The sequence below is a fragment of the Terrapene carolina genome, unplaced genomic scaffold (genome assembly GCF_002925995.2).
Source record: "Terrapene carolina triunguis isolate 2854851 unplaced genomic scaffold, T_m_triunguis-2.0 Scaffold69, whole genome shotgun sequence".
Taxonomy (NCBI): Eukaryota; Metazoa; Chordata; order Testudines; family Emydidae; genus Terrapene; species Terrapene triunguis.
The window spans coordinates 14737923-14755463 of record NW_020664420.1 but is presented as its reverse complement, the minus strand read 5'-3'; the positions used below and the strand labels follow the sequence as shown (position 1 = coordinate 14755463).

The 17541-nt window shown below is 42.5% G+C and overlaps 1 protein-coding gene across 3 annotated transcripts in view; it reads right to left on the bottom strand.

Annotated features, from left to right (window-relative positions):
* NEDD4L (NEDD4 like E3 ubiquitin protein ligase) overlaps positions 1 to 17541 on the bottom strand; it is a 336647-nt gene that overhangs the window by 239995 nt on the left and 79111 nt on the right. For all 3 annotated transcript variants that reach the window (XM_024217469.3, XM_024217470.3, XM_024217471.3), the window contains exon 2: positions 8883 to 8956. In XM_024217469.3, coding sequence (XP_024073237.2) covers positions 8883 to 8956 — 74 coding nt within the window. The remainder of the gene's footprint in view (positions 1 to 8882; positions 8957 to 17541) is intronic.

Sequence of the window (17541 nt, the reverse complement as noted above, 5' to 3'; positions counted from 1 at the left end):
CATGCCATACTGAGTAGACCAAAAAAAGATGAGACGCAGTTATTTCAATGTTAACAAAATTGCTTAGGAAGAAATCTGGCACACCTAGAAATCACTCCAATTTAGCTACCGCTCTATGAAATAGAACTTTACATTCCAGTGGAGTGTATTCTTAGGTCAATGATGAGGGCTATTCTAACTGCCAATCTATTTTTTTGTTCAATTGGTCACCTTAACTGAACAACTCTGGAATATCCTGAATTACAGCCTAACTGCAATACCACAGACCAAAAACAGTTACAGTTTTTCATTTAAAAAAAAATAATAATAATAATTGTGGAGCCCAATTTTTGTTTTAAAATACTTTCTCAAGTACTCCAAATGATAGTGATTTTCTTCAGAAGTAATCAGTGGGAAAAGAGGACTTTCAAACTCTAAAAATGATCACTTGCAAATTGTTGATGTCTAAAATTAAGATGACCCATAGCAGTAATTCCGGATATTAAATCCTTAAAAGAAAGCCCATTGAGGTGGTTTTATATGTAAGATATAACATGTTTTGTAAGTTACTTTCACAGGCACACAGCAGTGTTCACATTCTGCCCCAGTATTAAATACTGCCATGACTCAACCTTGAAGTAGCTTATCGGCTACTATGACTGTAATTATGCAGTTCTAATGCTAGTTTTCAAAATACCATTTCATTAAACACTTTATGAGTCACTCATTCCAGAGATTATAAGTGTATCAATATTTAGTGTAGGTCACCTGACTGCCCTCCTCACAAAGAGCATTTAAATAGCAGCTTTTCCTCAAACCATATTTTTCACTTTTGAAAGGAGACAAAGAAAGCACTGGGAAATTAACAGCCTTCAGTTATCCAGAGAGCACATGATCTACACAGCCAGTAGCTGTGGGCAACAATGCCCCACCAACATGGGGAGTGATGTCCTGTAGTGGCAAGAGTATGAGTAGGTGCATCATAGAGTGACATTTTCCCCATATCTTCCAAACTGAGCCTTTGGTGGAGGGGAGGGAAAGGGAGGCCAGTTCCAGACCCAAAAGTGCTCATGTGTACAACAGCAGCAGGTCATCGCTCCATAAGAACAGCCATACTGGGTCAGGCCAAAGGTCCATCTAGCTCAGTATCCTGTCTTCCAGCAATGGCCAATGCCAGGTGCTTCAGAGGGAATGAACAGAACAGGTAACCATCAAGTGATCCATCCCGTCGCCAATTCACAGCTTCTGGCAAGCAGAGTATAGGGTTGCCATTGATGGACCTATCCTCTATGGACTTATCTAGTTCCTTTTTGGACCCTGTTCTTGGCCTTCACAATATCTTCTGGCAAAGAGTTCCACAGGTTGACTGTGTGTTGTGTGAAGAAACACTTCCTTTTGTTTGTTTTAAACCTGCTGCCTATTAATTTCATTGGGTGACACCTAGTTCTTGTGTTATGAGAAGGGGTAAATAACACTTCCTTATTTACTTTCTCACACCAGTCATGATTTTATAGACCTCGATCATATCCCCCCCTTAGTCGTCTCTTTTCTGAGCTGAAAAGTCACAATCTTTTTTCTCTCTCCTCATATGGAAGCTGTTTCATACCCCTACTCATATTTGTTACCCTTTTATGTATCTTTTCCAATTCCAATACATCTTTTTTGAGATGGGGTGACCACATCTGCACGCAGTATTCAAGATGTGGGCGTACCATGGATTTATATAGGTAAATATCATATTGTGTCTATCTTATTACCTATTCCTTTCCTAATGTTTCCCAACACTGTTAGCTTTTTTGACTGCTGCTGCATTGAGTGGATGTTTTCAGAGAACTACCCACAATGACTCCAATATCTCTTTGTTGACAGGTAACAGCTAATTTAGACCCCATCATTTTATATGTATAGTTGGGATTATGTTTTCCAATGTGCATTACTTTGCATTTATCAACATTGAATTTCATCTGCCATTTTGTTGCCCCGTCACCCAGTTTTGTGAGATCCCCGTGTAATTCTTTGCAGTCTGCTTTTGCCTTAACTATCTTGAGTAGTTTTGTATCATCTGCAAATTTTGCCACCTCACTGTTTACCCTTGTGGTAAACCCAGGACAAACAGCTGGGGGGGGTGGGGCGGTAAGTAATTAGTCCCAGGGGGTTAAAAGGCCTCTCCCTATCCACTGAGGAGAGATAACCAGGGGGAAATAAGGTTCAGCTGGAAAAGGGGTTACCAGGGAACTAATTAGGTTCAGCTGGCTCCAACTGCTTGAGACCTTTTTAAACCTTCCCCGGCATGGAAGGGGAAGGTGTGAGAGAAGCAGGGAAGCTGCCAGTAGACTAGGTGTAGCAAGACACAGAACCCTTCCAGGAAGGAAGGCTGCACTCCCTCCCCAGAAGGGAAGGAAAACAAGCACACGGGACTGACTGAGGAAAGGAATTGCCAGACCCTGTGCTACCTACAAGGATTTGCCTTGCCCAAGCCTGTCTCTCCAAGGCTAAAAAGGACTGAGCCTGCTGAGGAGAAGAAGGTATTTTGCCACACCCCTTTTTCCAGATCATTTATGAATATGTTGAATAGGACTGGTTCAAGTACAGACCCCTGGGTGACACCACTATTTACCTCTCTCCATTCTGAAAACTGACCATTTATTCCTACCCTTCATTTCCTAACTTTTAACCAGTTACTGAGCCAGGAGAGGACCTTCCCTCTTATCCCATAATAGCTTACTTTGCTTAAGAGCCTTTGGTGAGGGACCTTGTCAAAGACTTTCTGAAAATCTAAGTACTGTACACTATTTCCACTGGATTTCCCCTGTCCATGTGCTTGTTGACCCCCCTCAAAGAATTCTAGTAGATTAGCAAGGCATGATTTCCCTTTACAAATACCATGTTGACTTCTCCCCAACAAATCATGTTCATATGTGTGTCCAATAATTCTGTACTTTACTATAGTTTCAACCAATTTGCCTAGTACTGAAGTTAGGGTTACCAGCCTGCAATTGCCAGGATTGCCTCTGGAACCTTTTTTAAAAATTAGAGTCACATTAGCTATCCTCCAGTCATCTGGTACAGAAGCTGATTTAAATAAGTTAAGTTACATACCACGGTTAGTAGTTCTGCAATTTCACATTTGAGTGCCTTCAGAACTCTTGGGTGAAGACCATCTGGTCCTGGTGAATTATTGCTGTTTAATTTATCAGTTTGTTCCAAAAACCTCCTCTAATGACACCTCAATCCGGGACAGTTCCTCAAATGTGTCACCTAAAAAGACTGGTGTAGGTTTGGGAAGCTCCCTCACATCTTCAGCTGTGAAGACCCAGAGAGCGCAGAACAGTGGGGCCACGTGGGCCATGGCCAGACCACTTTTTGGCCAGGCCAAACCTTTGTGGTGCTGCAACCCCGTGCTCAGGTCGTAGCACCACTCACTCAAATTTGGGGGGGGGAGGGGGAGATTTGTAGGGGCTCATGGGCCAGAGGTGCCAAGCTGCTGATGGGAAAGGGTACCTGAGAGGGGAAAAGGAGCATCGGGCAGGGGTGGGAGGAAAAGAATCTATGCCTCCCACTTCAAATGGCATTCCGCAGCCCCTGCTTTCACCCACCCTACCCTTCCTTTCTGTGTGGGGCTGCCCAGATAAGAGCTCCACTCACCAGCCGAAAGGCAGAGGCAGAGCCAGACTTAGACAACAGGGGGAGCCAGAGGAAAGAGTCCAACCACCTCCCCTTCTCCTGAGGGCAGGCACCTGGAGGGAAGGTAGAGGCTCCATAGGCCTGGAACACATGTGAGGAGGCAGAGACGACATCTACCAGTCCACCTCTGACTGGGAGAGAGAGGACGAGCACCCCCTTTCCTGCATTGCAGAGACTGGGCCATGCGTGGGTTCAGCACGCTATACAAAACTCAGGCACCATCACATGCATTTACACCAGAAATCTGCAAAATAGAACCTGGCGCAATCAGAGGTCTTTCTGAAGAAAGGTACTGAACTAATTTGCGGAACTCCCTCTTTGTTCCTACCTCCAGCCCTTTGATTCACTGATCTCCACACCTCTGTACTTTCTCCCACCTATGAACAAGAGGATGGTTCAGGCTACGTGGCCCACTCAGTTCATTTCTCTGTTGAGTCTGCCAAAAAGGTGGCAACCATGGTGGGCTTTTCCATGACATGGACACTTACCGCCCAGCAGCTAGACTGCGACTATCCACAGACTTCACAAAACCAAACATGTCACAATGGCTTTCAGCTGCTGCCGAGTTTGACAAGATTTGAACCTGTGACAGGGTGCTGAAAGATTATCCCATCACAATTCCCCTCCAAAAAAAATTTTTTTTACAGCAGACAGAGTTATGCTGTGTGCACGTTTCTCCCCCCTCCCCTCCTCAACCAAAAGAACACCACCCTCTTCGATATGACTATTTGAGTGCTATTTTAGGAGATCTCACACATACGCCATGCTTCAGAAAATTTAACAATCTTTAGAATTTCACACTTTTCCTCCAGACAGTTTTATTTGAAATTAGGTTCTACAGCGTAAGTATGTACAGCTTCATACCTCATTGATTATTGATTAACTCAACACAATTTATCAGCATGATAATTTTTAGGGGAGGTATGCTTGACAATTACATTGGAATGATGCAGATATTTGTGGAAACTTAATCATATTCGAGTCAAGCAGCATAAACTGTAAAACTAGCAGCAGAAAATGCAAATCCATTTAAAAAAACCTTTTCCCACAAAAAGCTTTCTGAGAAGCTTGTCAGCTCAGCAGTGCAAGCATTTCAGTAAAACTGATAATGTACAATGCCATAATATCATTTTTAGCAAATATCTATTTCAAACAAAGTTAAAAACATATTCCAACTTATGTTTTCAACTGTTTAGCTTAATGAAAACCCTACTGGACTTGAGACAGTTACTTTAAATATTTAAGGGCCATATCACTAGAACTCATTGCCAATTCACACAACTTAAGCAATTGAACTCAAAGATATAACACTGATTTTTGAGGTATATCCATTCTTCAGCAAACTTCAGACTCTCTTTTGATTAAGGCATCTTAAATATTTACAACGTATGAGAGGTCTGGCTGATGGAGAAGATACTACAGTGCCAGGGATTCAATTATAAAGCTTCCCATGTATCCTGTAAAGAATTACATGTATGCTAAGGAATTTTTCATTTTCCTCAGATTTTTTTTTAAATTTGCCCCAACACCCCAACACGAACATTCTCTATGATAAGATAATTTGCCTACCTAAACACTAGTTTGTTTTGTTTTTTAAATTAAATTTGACCATTCACGTAGTTTGTTACAACTTGGCCAGATTTTGTTTCTTCATTTGCGACAATTAAATACATGAAGCCAATCATTGTCTATACCAGTACAAAAATGTTGGAGCCAAATTAAAGAGCTGAAAACGCAAAGTTAACAAAACATAGTTCTAGTCTTAATTTTTTTTTTTTTAAATGGAAATTGTTTTCTCCTTTCTCCACTCCACCCTCCTCCAGAATTTGTTCCCCTTTTCCCTCTTCCCTTTGCTACTGCAGCATCTCACCTTCAGCTGAAAGAGTAGGTGAAAGGTCTCCCATGAGATAAATGCTAACGTGGGATGTGCAAGCAATTGTACTCCTGTAGTGCAAGTTAGCCAACACTATTAACAGATTTAAAAGTTTATTAGATAATATTTGAAAAATAAACTATACAGAAAATTTGAAGCGTCAGTTATTGGTCATTGGGGGTAACATACAGCGTATAGGGGGATGTTCGTATTTTGGTGTTGGGCAGCACACATAATATATACAGACTGCAATGTCCCCAATGGAGGGGGGGGGAGATAAACGGTGGGCGGGACCAAGATACAGCCGACAAGCGGTGAGGGTCCATCACTCATACAGAAAGTTGAGACAGTCATGGGTATAAGTAAGTGGGCTGGGTAATGGGGATGGGGTGACCCTCACGTGGTGGGATTCAGTTAGGTTCAGTGGGCTCAGGGGATAAAGTCCAGCAGGGGGGGTTTATAGGTCTCTAATCTACTCAGCAAGCACTATGTATCTGATCACTTCCAAACATGAGAAGCTTTTTTGTTGCTTATAGTCAGCAGCCAAAAGCTATTTCAAATAGCAATTTTAGGGGAGAAAGAAAGGGCTTCGTCTTACCACATTCTGCACACATCTACCAAAGGAACGTTTGTTGCAAGATTCACACACACACAAAAAAAAAAAAAAAAAAAAAAAATCAAGAGGTGATTAAACCTTCAATTACTGCTTTTTAGTAGTTTCAAACTAGATAATCAAATGGATGGACTAGAGTTTAGCATAATTAAAGAAACACAAAATAATCCATAGGGAGGCTCATTAATACATTAAGAAGCTAGAGTTAGTTGCAGTAAGGGAGTCCACTTTTTTACAGTCAGCGCTAAACTGGCTGCCAGTAACTTTTCTGGTGGAATTCAAGCTGTGGGTCTTAACCTAAAAAGCTCTAAATGGTTTGGAAACTACCTCGCTCCTCATGCAACATGGTTGAGGTCAGCAGGGATACTCAAGCTAGAACCTACTCAGTTTAAAGGGGACTTGAAAAGGGGGTTGCTCGTTAAATGATTTACGTGAAGGGTCCTTGGCTTTAGAATTCACTCCTTCACTATCAGTCGTCTGCCAGAGGTTGGGATTTGTTTACCTTCTAGGCACACTCCAAAAATTCTCAAATATGCCCATCCTATTAATTTGCACGGTTGTTCAAGAAATATCACTTCTCAGAGAGTGTTTTTATGTTTAAGTGGACACTCCTTCAGGACTGCAAGTTGTAGCTTGAGCTGTCTAGTGCAGTGATTATTAACCTGTAGTCTGCGGACCCCTGGAGGTCTGCAATCTACATGTAAGAGATCCGCGAAAGGAAAGGTTGACGTTACCAGAGAACAGTAGTTTTCAACCTGTGGTTTGTAGATCTCTGGGAGTCCGTGGACTACATCTAAGATTTCCAAAGGGAACCGCACCTCAATCTGAAATTTTTTAGGGGTTCACAAATGAAAAAAGGTTGAGAACCACTGGTTTAGTGCATGCACCATAAGCCTAGGCTGGGAGCAAAAAGTGTTTTAAAATATATAATTTTTAAAAGGAAAGAACTTGGAAGTAAGCCAAGTGGCCTTTCCATAATTTTTAAATCACAAACACTTAACCACAGCTTTCATTTCTGCCAGTTGTCACCCTGTTTGAGGTTATATCAGTGCAGACCATGGTCTGCTCACTTTCTGTTGATTGACAGGTAGCAGCCACTTGTGTGAAAATTGGTTTATGCCCTCTGGCTGGCTCTCTCTCTTCATCCAGCCACTGGTCTTCAGTTGAAAAACTTCTGCAATTCTCACCCTAACTGAGCTGTGAACCTGCATATTCCAGTGATTCCTGAAACACTTAGCAGGTGTGTGGGGGGGGGGGGAATCTGTGAAATGGCTGCATAAAATGCATAAATGGTTGCAACATATCTATTCAAGGGACACCATCATAGGACCTAACCACATCAGTCACACCATCTCGTTCACCTGCACATCTACCAATATGATATATGCCATCATGTGTCAGCAATGCCCCTCTGCCATGTACATTGGCCAAACCGGACAGTCTCTATGCAAAGGAATAAATGGACACAAATCTGACATCAGGGATCTTAACATTCAAAAACCAGTAGGAGAACACTTTAACCTGTCTGGTCACTCAATAACAGACCTGAGGGTGGCAATTTTGCAACAGAAAAGCTTCAAAAACAGACTCCAACAAGAAACTGCTGAACTTGAATTGATATGTAAACTAGATACAATCAACGTAGGCTTGAATAGAGACTGGGGATGGCTGAGCCATTACAAACATTGAATCTATCTCCCCATGTAAGTATTCTCACACTTCTTATCAAACTGTCTGTACTGAGCTATCTTGATTATCACTTCAAAAGGTTTTTTCTTTTACTTAATTGGCCTCTCAGAGTTGGTAAGACAACTCCCACCTTTTCATGCTCTCTGTATGTGTATATATATCTCCTCAATATATGTTCCATTTTATGCATCCGAAGAAGTGGGCTGTAGCCCACAAAAGCTTATGCTCAAATAAATTTGTTAGTCTCTAAGGTGCCACAAGTACTCCTGTTCTTTTTGCATAAATGCTGACTCCTCAGCCTGAAATCTTTCACTCCACTAAATCTGCATTTTATTAAACAGGCCCTTCATGTGGAGTGCGAAGGCTTCCTATTTGGCAAAAATATCAGCATGGTCTGTTCCATGCTTTTTTCACATTAACACTTCCTAGCCTTCTCCCACATGGACTGGATTGGAGAAACCCTTCAAACCACTTTCTTTTTAAAAGGCAGAGGATACAGGAACTGTACCAGTGACATCTGGATAAGATTGACTGCCCTAACCCTAATGCCCCCACACACCCAAAAAAAAAAAAAAACCCCCACACGCAAACCAACCAATAAATCACAGTGCAACAATCCTATCAGGCTTCTGTATCTAAACACCAGCACAACTGCTGCTGAAACCAATAGTAGGAGTGGTGTTTTATCAGAAACTGAAGTGAGTTACTGCATCCTTCATGCCTTCTGCCCCTCTTAAAATCAGAGGGGAAGGAAAAAAAAAAGTCATTTTAAATACAGTATCTAAAACCACTACCAAAGCTTGAGCTGCCTCCTTGTGTGGTGCCTATTGCAGAGGCAGAAAACTGGAGTACTCTGTGGTGTGGGAGGGACTATTCCAGAGGGTGTGAGACTAAATTGCTTGCTAGCCTCCTAACAGACATCCCATGATCTACATCAGTTGCGATCACATCACAGAATCTTTCACTGTGTTTATAAACAGCTACAAAATTGCTATAGTGCCCGTACTATAAATTTTAAACAAGTGCTGAACGCAACACACATACCTGGCTCCGAAGATGTCTTTTTTTGCTAGATCAATGCCAGAAACAACCTTAACTCTGAGGAGTCGAGACTCGTCCTAATAAAATAGGAAAGAAAGAAAAAAACAGAGGTGTTTTACTCATGCAAATACAAGTGACCTTTTGAAGGTGTTGGATCACTACTTCCCAAACATGAAAGAATTGTCAGTCTCTGAATAGGAGGAGTCTGGTTAAACTCTGGAAGCCTTATGGAGGGAGCTACACAGTTCAGCTCCCAGAGAACAGTGCCAAACAGAGACATGAAGGGCTCTTAGTCCAGCCATAGCAAAAGCTGGCAAGAATAAGTAACTGCCAGAGCACTGAAAAGGAGGGGTGAGGAGGGATTATTTGCATAACAGGGCCATTTGACATTTCAAATGATCCAGAGAATTTCCACAGGAATTCCTGGTTCTCAGATTTCAAGTTCATCTCTTCAATACAAGGCCATATGATTTTGAAAAGAACAACATTTATTTTGGTATTAATTGCCAATAGTGAAATTTTTATAATTTTTTATCAAATAATGTGTACTTAGTAGTACCAGTGCATGAGGAAAGAAAAACAAAACACAGAAACAGCAAATGAGATCTAGATATGGTACAAAATTTCAAGTATTTTTATCTTGATTTCCAATTTCCCCCTCTCACGCCCCATAGATTTCCCAAAAGCAAAGGAATAAAGCAGTTTCTCTCAACCAAGGGTACATGTACCCCTGGGGGTACACAGAGGTCTTCGAGGGAGTACATCAACTCATCTAAATATTTGCCTAGTTTTACAACAGGCTACATAAAAAAGCCCTAGCAAAGTCAGTACAAACTAAAATTTCATACAGATAAAATGAGAAAGTAAGAATTTTTCAGTAATAGTGTGCTGTGCCACTTTTGTATTTTTATGTCTGATTTTGTAAGCAAGTAGTTTTTAAGTGAGTTGAAACTTGGGGGTATGCCAGACAAATCCGACTCCTAAAAGGGGTACAGTAGTCTGGAAAGGTTGAGAACCACTGAAATAAAGGACATTCTGTGTTCTGGCAGATACAAAGCTTTAAATTACTTTTCAAAGACCTGTGTGGCAGTTTCTGAAAATGCAAATTACCAGCTCATCACCTTGCACAGCAGTCGATCATGCTGACACATTCCACTGTCTTTGAACATCAATATTGACACCGCTTTTTTTTGTGCGCGGTGTTTTGGCCAGCCTTTTTTTAAATAAAAAGGTTGTCACCAACATGAAAAGAATCCTCTTTCAAACCCCTCCTTAAAAATACTCTCATTTGCAGTAATGCCTACAAAACCCTTGGTAACAGTTAGGCAGCTTGTGTGCTAAGACCAGTCTGTCATACTGAGCAATATTATCTCACTGTTCCCTTTTACTCCCCATCTGCCTGTATCCACCTATTGTCTCGCCTTAGACTGCAAGCTCCTTGGGGCAGACACTTGGTGGTGGGAGTGGGGGTGTTTGTACACCATCCTGGTGCATGACTAAGGCTCCTAGGCAGGCCCCAAGTAAAGGGGGGTGGGAGGAAGAGGGGGAAAATGGATACACTTTACCAGGGCCTGGTCCAAGGGAGGGGCCTGGCAAGAGGGCCACAAGCCCTTCACCATGACAGGAAAAAAAAAAAGTCAGGCTAAATTGTGGACATTTGAGTTTGACTTAGTGTTGTGTATAATCTCGGGGAGTGTGTTTGTACCTCTGTATCTGTGTGGATGGAATGGCAGCCCATTGTTATGAGTTTGCCCTGTGCCCAACTAAATGTTGCTTGGGGCCTGGCTCCTAGGTGCTATGGTAATACAAACAAACAGTTTTGAGAAAGATCCCATTGAAACTGGTCTTGCCATCACGTGTGTCAATTTCACCTTTTTACCTGCAAACAGCTTATAGTAATGGATGACCCTAAGGTTCCGTTATTGTAACTGAGACGCCCGCTGCTCGTAGCTTGTTCAAAAAGCAGTGAATTTCTCACAGGTTTGTACTATCGATCATATTATGCCTACTCAATTTGTTTTAGATAGCTGACAAAGTGAATCCATCCATTAAATCTGTATTTAAGACTTCCACATAATTAGGAAGGCCAGAGGTCCATTCTAAAAGCAGACCACTAGCTTGCCTCTGACAGCAGACAGAGTCACATGCTTCAAAGGAAGAAACACAGGAGAGGCTGTTTTGGTAGAACCTGCCTGCAGGGAAAGCTTCCTTGTAATCCCCCTCCTCTCAATAGTTAGGATGTCTCACGACCAAAAGCTTGAGAATTTATACACCTTTTCAAAGCTTACAGGGTTTTTGACTTTTCATTTTATTATTGCTGATTTCCAACAGCACTCACAGCCTGCTATGTGCTTTCCAAACTGAGGAAGTATGATCTCTTCCCCAGAGAACTTACCGTCTAAACAGGGAAAGTGATCAATACAGTGGGTGGGCAACTAACCGACAGTTACATTAACAGATACTGAACTGGGTGTATTTTACATATCCTAATTTGTTTACAAGCATGGAGGTGTCCATAGTTTTCTTATAGGCATTAGAACAGACACGGTCTTCAGGAGTGACTTCAATTTAGAACGGGTGGGGCCTGTGCAGAGAAGCACAAGATTCTTTCATGCAAAGGGTGTAGGCGTGGAAGAATGCCAGGAAATAATTGTGGGATAAACTGAGGGCTTACCGTTGGCATCATTGTTAAAGACATGATAAAGGTTGATAAGTAGTGAGGGACAGTCACAGACGACTTTATAGTGACAGCTACCTGAACTCACAACAGTTATTTAAGGTTTTCACCATTATGTCTAAAGTCAGCAGGAGACTGTGCTTTATGCTGTGGTGGTATTTTGCCCCTCCTTAAACTTAAATACCACTATGTAAGGTATCATTCCACTCACAAGTGTTTTGAAATTCTCCTAAGAAGAAAGTTAAAGTAATGGATGGGACTCAGCAACTCCCAAAGCACACCAGTTCAAGAGATGTACTAAATTGAAGCTTTAAATACACTGTTGTGGAGTTTTTGTGCTGTATTCAGTCTCTCTTGGCATCTTTAAAAGAAAGCACACACATGAACACATGAGACAGTGCATAGTGCTAAAGATTCTCCCACTGTGTGCTAAGAAAGAGAAAAGGTCTCAGACCTGGCGGTCTTTGTCCCCCAAAAAGCATAGGTATCGCATATGGGTGCACTTGAAGTTGGTTACAGTTTTCATAGAAACATGAAACAATTTTTTTAAAAAGTGTAGTAAGGTCCAGGTTGTGTAATTATACTGACTTCTCAAACAAATCACAACTTTGTTTAATCAGCCAGTAAGATACTTTTGATATGCCCATTGTTTGCAAGGGGCAAGGTGAACTTTGTATTACATTGTAGCATATTTGCTTTTTTTTTTAATTTATTATTAAATGAACATGAAGTTTAAGTTCTATGTACCGAACAGAGAAGCAGAAATAATACAATAGTGGTCATTCAAATTAATGAGCTAAACAGTCTGCTACCCTCTGAAGTACTATTATCCTCCTAGGAAGGAATTGCAATAACCAATCTTACAAGGACATGTGTTGTTCTTATGAGATTGTCAAAAGTTAAAAGCCTGATCAAACTTCCTTTGAAGTCAGCTGGAGTCTCTTCGTTGGCTTCAAAGGGTGTACATCTTGTGCTAGTTTGAACTGGAAGATTTGGGGTGGGGGGAGCAGAGGGGGGAACCAAATGATTTTCAGCATAGAAGGCATGGCCAAAAGTTTATTAACCTGATTCACTGCCTCTGCATGAGTCTCCTCAATAGAGGAAATACTAATATTAGGGTGAGCAGATAGCAACTGTGAAAAAATGGGATGGGGGGGGGTAATAGGCGCCTATATAAGAAAAAGTCCCAAAAAATGGGACTGTCCCTTTAAAAATGGGACATCTGGTCACCCTAACTAATATGATATTTGATAGTATGTGCCACATGACATTCTAGATCAGCAGCGTTCACTGAAATCTTATCCTTCTGCTTCCCTCACATTGGAAGGGAAAACTGCATGAAAGTAAATCCTCAAAGACAAAGACTTGTCCCACCATTCTTCCTGATCGGACCTCAAAAAGTACACTCTTTCTTCACTATATGGCTTTCAGGTGCATGTCTTTAAAAACGGATGTTCCAATAAAGGCACCACTCCATAAAGGAATGCACTTTTCAGTAATAAGGAGTTTTAGGTAATGCAGGACAAGGATAAACTATAGGAAAGACACTTGTAACTGCCATTATTGATATACAAAAATCAAGTGGAGTATGTTTTTTAGGCATTTAAATATATAACTTTGAGACCTTCAAAAGTGATAAATTAATAGGTTTACATAGTCTGCTTTTCCCAACATAAATACAAGTTTCTACCTGGCTCTACCAAAACTACCATTAAATAGCACCATGAGTCAGTAAAGAGTGCTGAAGAGATCATCACTTATGACCGATACAACAATGGGTTAATTCTTAGATTCCAAGGCCAGAAGGGACCATTGTGATCATCTGGTCTGACCTCCTATATAACACAGGCCATAGAACTTCCCAAAATAATTCTTGGAGCATATCTTTTAGAGAAACATCCAATCTTGGATTTAAAAGTTCAGTGATTCACCACAACCTTTAGTAAGCTGTTCAAATAGGTAAGTTAATTACCCTCACTGTTAAAAATGTACACCCTATTTCCAGTCTGAATTTGTCTAGCTTCAACTTCCCAGTCATGGTATTGTTTTACTGTTCTTTGCTAATCTGAAGAGCCCAAAGAGTAATTATCAGTGGTTCACAGTCATGCTGGATGGGCATAACGAGTTGGGTCCCGCAGGGATCAGTTCTGGGTCCGGTTCTGTTCAATATCTTCATCAGTGATTTAGATAATGGCATAGAGAGTACACTTACAAAAGTTTGTGGATGATACCAAGCTTGGAGGGGTTGCAAGTGCTTTGGAGGATAGGATTAAAATTCAAAATGATCTGGACAAAATGGAGAAAAGGTCTGAAGTAAATAGGATAAAATTCAATAAGGACAAATGCAAAATACTCCACTTAGGAAGGAACAATCAGTTGCACACATACAAAATGGGAAATGACTGCCTAGGAAGGAGTACTGCGGAAAGAGATCTGGGGGTCATAGTGGACCACAGGCTAAATGAGTCAACAGTGTAATGCTGTGGCAAAAAAACTGAACATCATTCTGGGATGTATTATCAGGAGTGTTGTAAGCAAGACACAAGAAGTAATTCTTCCGCTATACTCCGCTCTGATTAGGCCTCAACTGGAGTATTGGGCACCACACTTCAGGAAGGATGTGGACAAATTGCAGAGAGTACAGAGAAGAGCAACAAAAATGATTAAAGGTCTAGAAAACATGACGTATGAGGGAAGATTGAAAAAATTGGGGTTGTTTAGTCTGGAAAAGAGAAGACAGAGGGAACATTACAGTTTTCAAGTATGTAAAAGGTTGTTACAAGGAGGAGGAAGAAAAGTTGTTTTTCTTAACCTCTGAGGATAGGACAAGAAGCAATGGGCTTAAATTGCAGCAAGGGAGATTTAGACTGGACATTAGGAAAAACTTCTTAACTGTCAGGGTGGTTAAGCAGTGGAATAAATTGCCTAGGGAGGTTGTGGAAATCTCCATCATTGTTTAACCTACTCTTAAAAATCTCCAAACACGTGTCAGGAATGGTCTAGATAATTAGTCCTGCCATGAGTGCAGGGGACTGGACTAGATGACCTCTCGAGGTCCCTTCCAGTTCTATAATTATTAAACATTTTTTCCCCATGTCTATACTTAAGACATGACTTGATTCCTCTCTATAACCTTCTCTTTGTTAGCCTCAAGGAGCTCAGTCTATCACTATAAGGCACTTTAGCAGTCAGCCACAGTTGTGTTCTGTGCTGGAGTTTTAGGTGCGTCTAACAGTGTAGTGATTACTGTATGTTTATGGCTGACTGGGTATTTTCCTGAAGCTATCAATTATGTGGTGTTCGGTGTGCATTTACAAGTATGGTTTGCATTCTGCAATATTTGCTGTAAAACTAATAAATATAATCTGATTTTCCAAAAATACACTTTTATTGAGTGGAAAAACAGTGCAGAAAAACCAATATGCAAAAAAAAAAAAAAAAAAACCACATCCAACGCTATACAATTTTTTAACAAATTAATGGGGGTGAAACTTTAAAATAAGAAAAGGAGTAAACATTTACATCCATTTGAGTGCACAAACATAGTCCGTTGTGGCTACACATACACCAACTGTGGTCTCACAGGTCAGCGTATGTAAAGCTGTGGTTCTCCTTGCTGTCCCACAGCATGGAGTCATACAAGTACTGATGTGTACATGGGGGCCATAACGTCACGTGGTTCTCCAAGGACTGCAAATGGTGGAGACCGATTTTTGGACCAGTAGGTCAACCAGGGTCTGCAGCCCCGGCTCCGCTCCCTCCTTCCCCCATTGGCTCCCTCCCCAAATCCCTGCCTTGGCCCCGCCTCTTCCCCAAGCATGCGGCATTCCTCCTCCCTCCCAGGCTTGCAGCTGCATGGCGGCGCAAGCCTGTAGAGAGAGGGTGGTGGCGGCGGCGCCTGGATCCTGGAGCTACTGAGTCAGCTCCGGCACCCGGCAAAGAGGGGCTGGCAAGGGAGGGAGGGAGATGGGGGGGCTCAGCTCTGAGCCCCCCGCCACGCCAGAGGGCTCCTGCCCGGCCCCCGGGCTGCTGCACACTGAGGGCCCGGGGCCGGGAGTGCAGCGCAGAGGCTGCTCCAGCCCTGCAGCCCGCGGGGCAGCACGGTGGGTCCGGGCGGGGGCAGCACGGTGGGTCCGGGCGGGGGCAGCGCGGAGCGGGCAGGGGCTGGGTGGGCGGCGCCGGCCGAATTCCCGCTGCTGCCGGGGAGCCCCGCGCCTCTCCCTCCCGCTCTCGGCTGTGCTGTGCTCCAGCGGCTGCGGCTCCTTCCCGGGGGGACGCGCCTCCCGCCCCGGACCCACCGCGCTGCCCCGCGGGCTGGAGCAGGCTCCGCACTGCACTCCTGGCCCGGGGCCCTCCGTGTGCAGCGAAACTTTTTTTTTTGCTCGCCACCCCCCGTGTCCTGATATTTTCTCTCTCTGATCTGGTCACCCTAGCCAGAAATAGCATCGGATTTACAGTTGCAAGGGAAAGAGAAAAGTAAGTTTCAAAAACTCTCTTCTGTTATTCCCATAAACACTTCTAATAAGAAATACTTAAACACTTCAGCTTTGGAGCACCTCCGCACAGCACCACTCTGCAGCCCCAGCCAGGATGCATACCCCCTGCCAGGGGAAAGGAGAAATGGGGGAAGAGAAGAGGATTTTCAGTTGCATGAAGCTATAATCTTATTTCAATCATTATTCCACAGGTATGAGTATAGGGAAGTGGCAATGTATATTGGCACTGTATCTATATATACACACTAGAGTGACAGAGAGAGAGACATGGGCTAGGCACCATCTTTAAACACTGTAAAAATGCATGCGCACACACTTACTCAAGTTCCCTTCTCCTTCGTCAGGCTCATCTGCACTCGCCTGGCAGGACTGGCTACACCTCAAATAGGTCCTGGCTTTGGGCACAGCTGGAGTCCCCTGCCATGTCTCCCCCCTTCTCCTCCTCCTGACTGTTCACAGAAGAGATCGCGCTCTCTCTATATTCCTCCAACATATCCACAATGCTCTGTGGAGTGGTGGTAGTGTCTCTGCCAAGTACAGTATGCAGTTCCTTGCAGACATAGGTCTACAGTGCAGCACCAGATCTATTGTTACACTCCCTGGCCTTGTGGTATCCCTGGTGCAGATCCTTCACTTTCACATAACTTTGCTGCTAATCCCTGTCATATCCCTTTGCCTGCAACTGCCAAGCAATCTGCTTGTAGATGTCCATGTTTTTAAGGCTCTTCTCCCCACAGGCCCCAGGAGAGCCAATATTTTCTGTCTACTCCATGCAGGAGCATGTCTAGTGCATGGAGCCAGTAAGGTTCGTTGGGCAGTTGGACCCAAAAAGGGTAAGTTGCTAGCTTTTCTTGCCAAGATGGACAATTAGACCAAAAAAAAAAAAAAACCAAAAAACAAACAAAAAAAAAAATCGAGGAGTCCTTGTGGCACCTTAGAGACTAACAAATTTATTTTGGCATAAGCTTTCGTGGGCTAGAACCCACTTCATCAGATGTATGAAGTAAAAAAAATACAGGAGCAGGTATAAATACATGAAAGGATGGGGGTTGCTTTACCAAGTGTTAGGTCAGTCTAATGAGATAAATCAATTAACAGCAGAGGGGCAGGGTTTGGTTCCTTCACTCTCACAGACCTGGGGATTTCTTGTCCTATACCAGACACTCTGCTCCTTCTCCCCAAAACAGGTTCTTCACCTGAGCAAAATGTGATAACATCCAAACAATGCACAAAGACATTGTAATAACTACTTTAAGAGCTCCATTTGGGTAACGTTTAATTTAAATTACATTTTGCAAGAATAAGTTACAGGCCAAGCCATTTCTAAGATGACTTTCAAACAAAAATATAGCAATTTACCAAAAAGTAAAATACTTAATTTTTTGTAAAATCTTTCATTGATATCTTGTTCAATTACACATAAGCCTTTTTAGAAAAAACAGTTCTCTAGCAGAGGAGCACATACCTAGGAACTTAGGTGGTTTGGTTC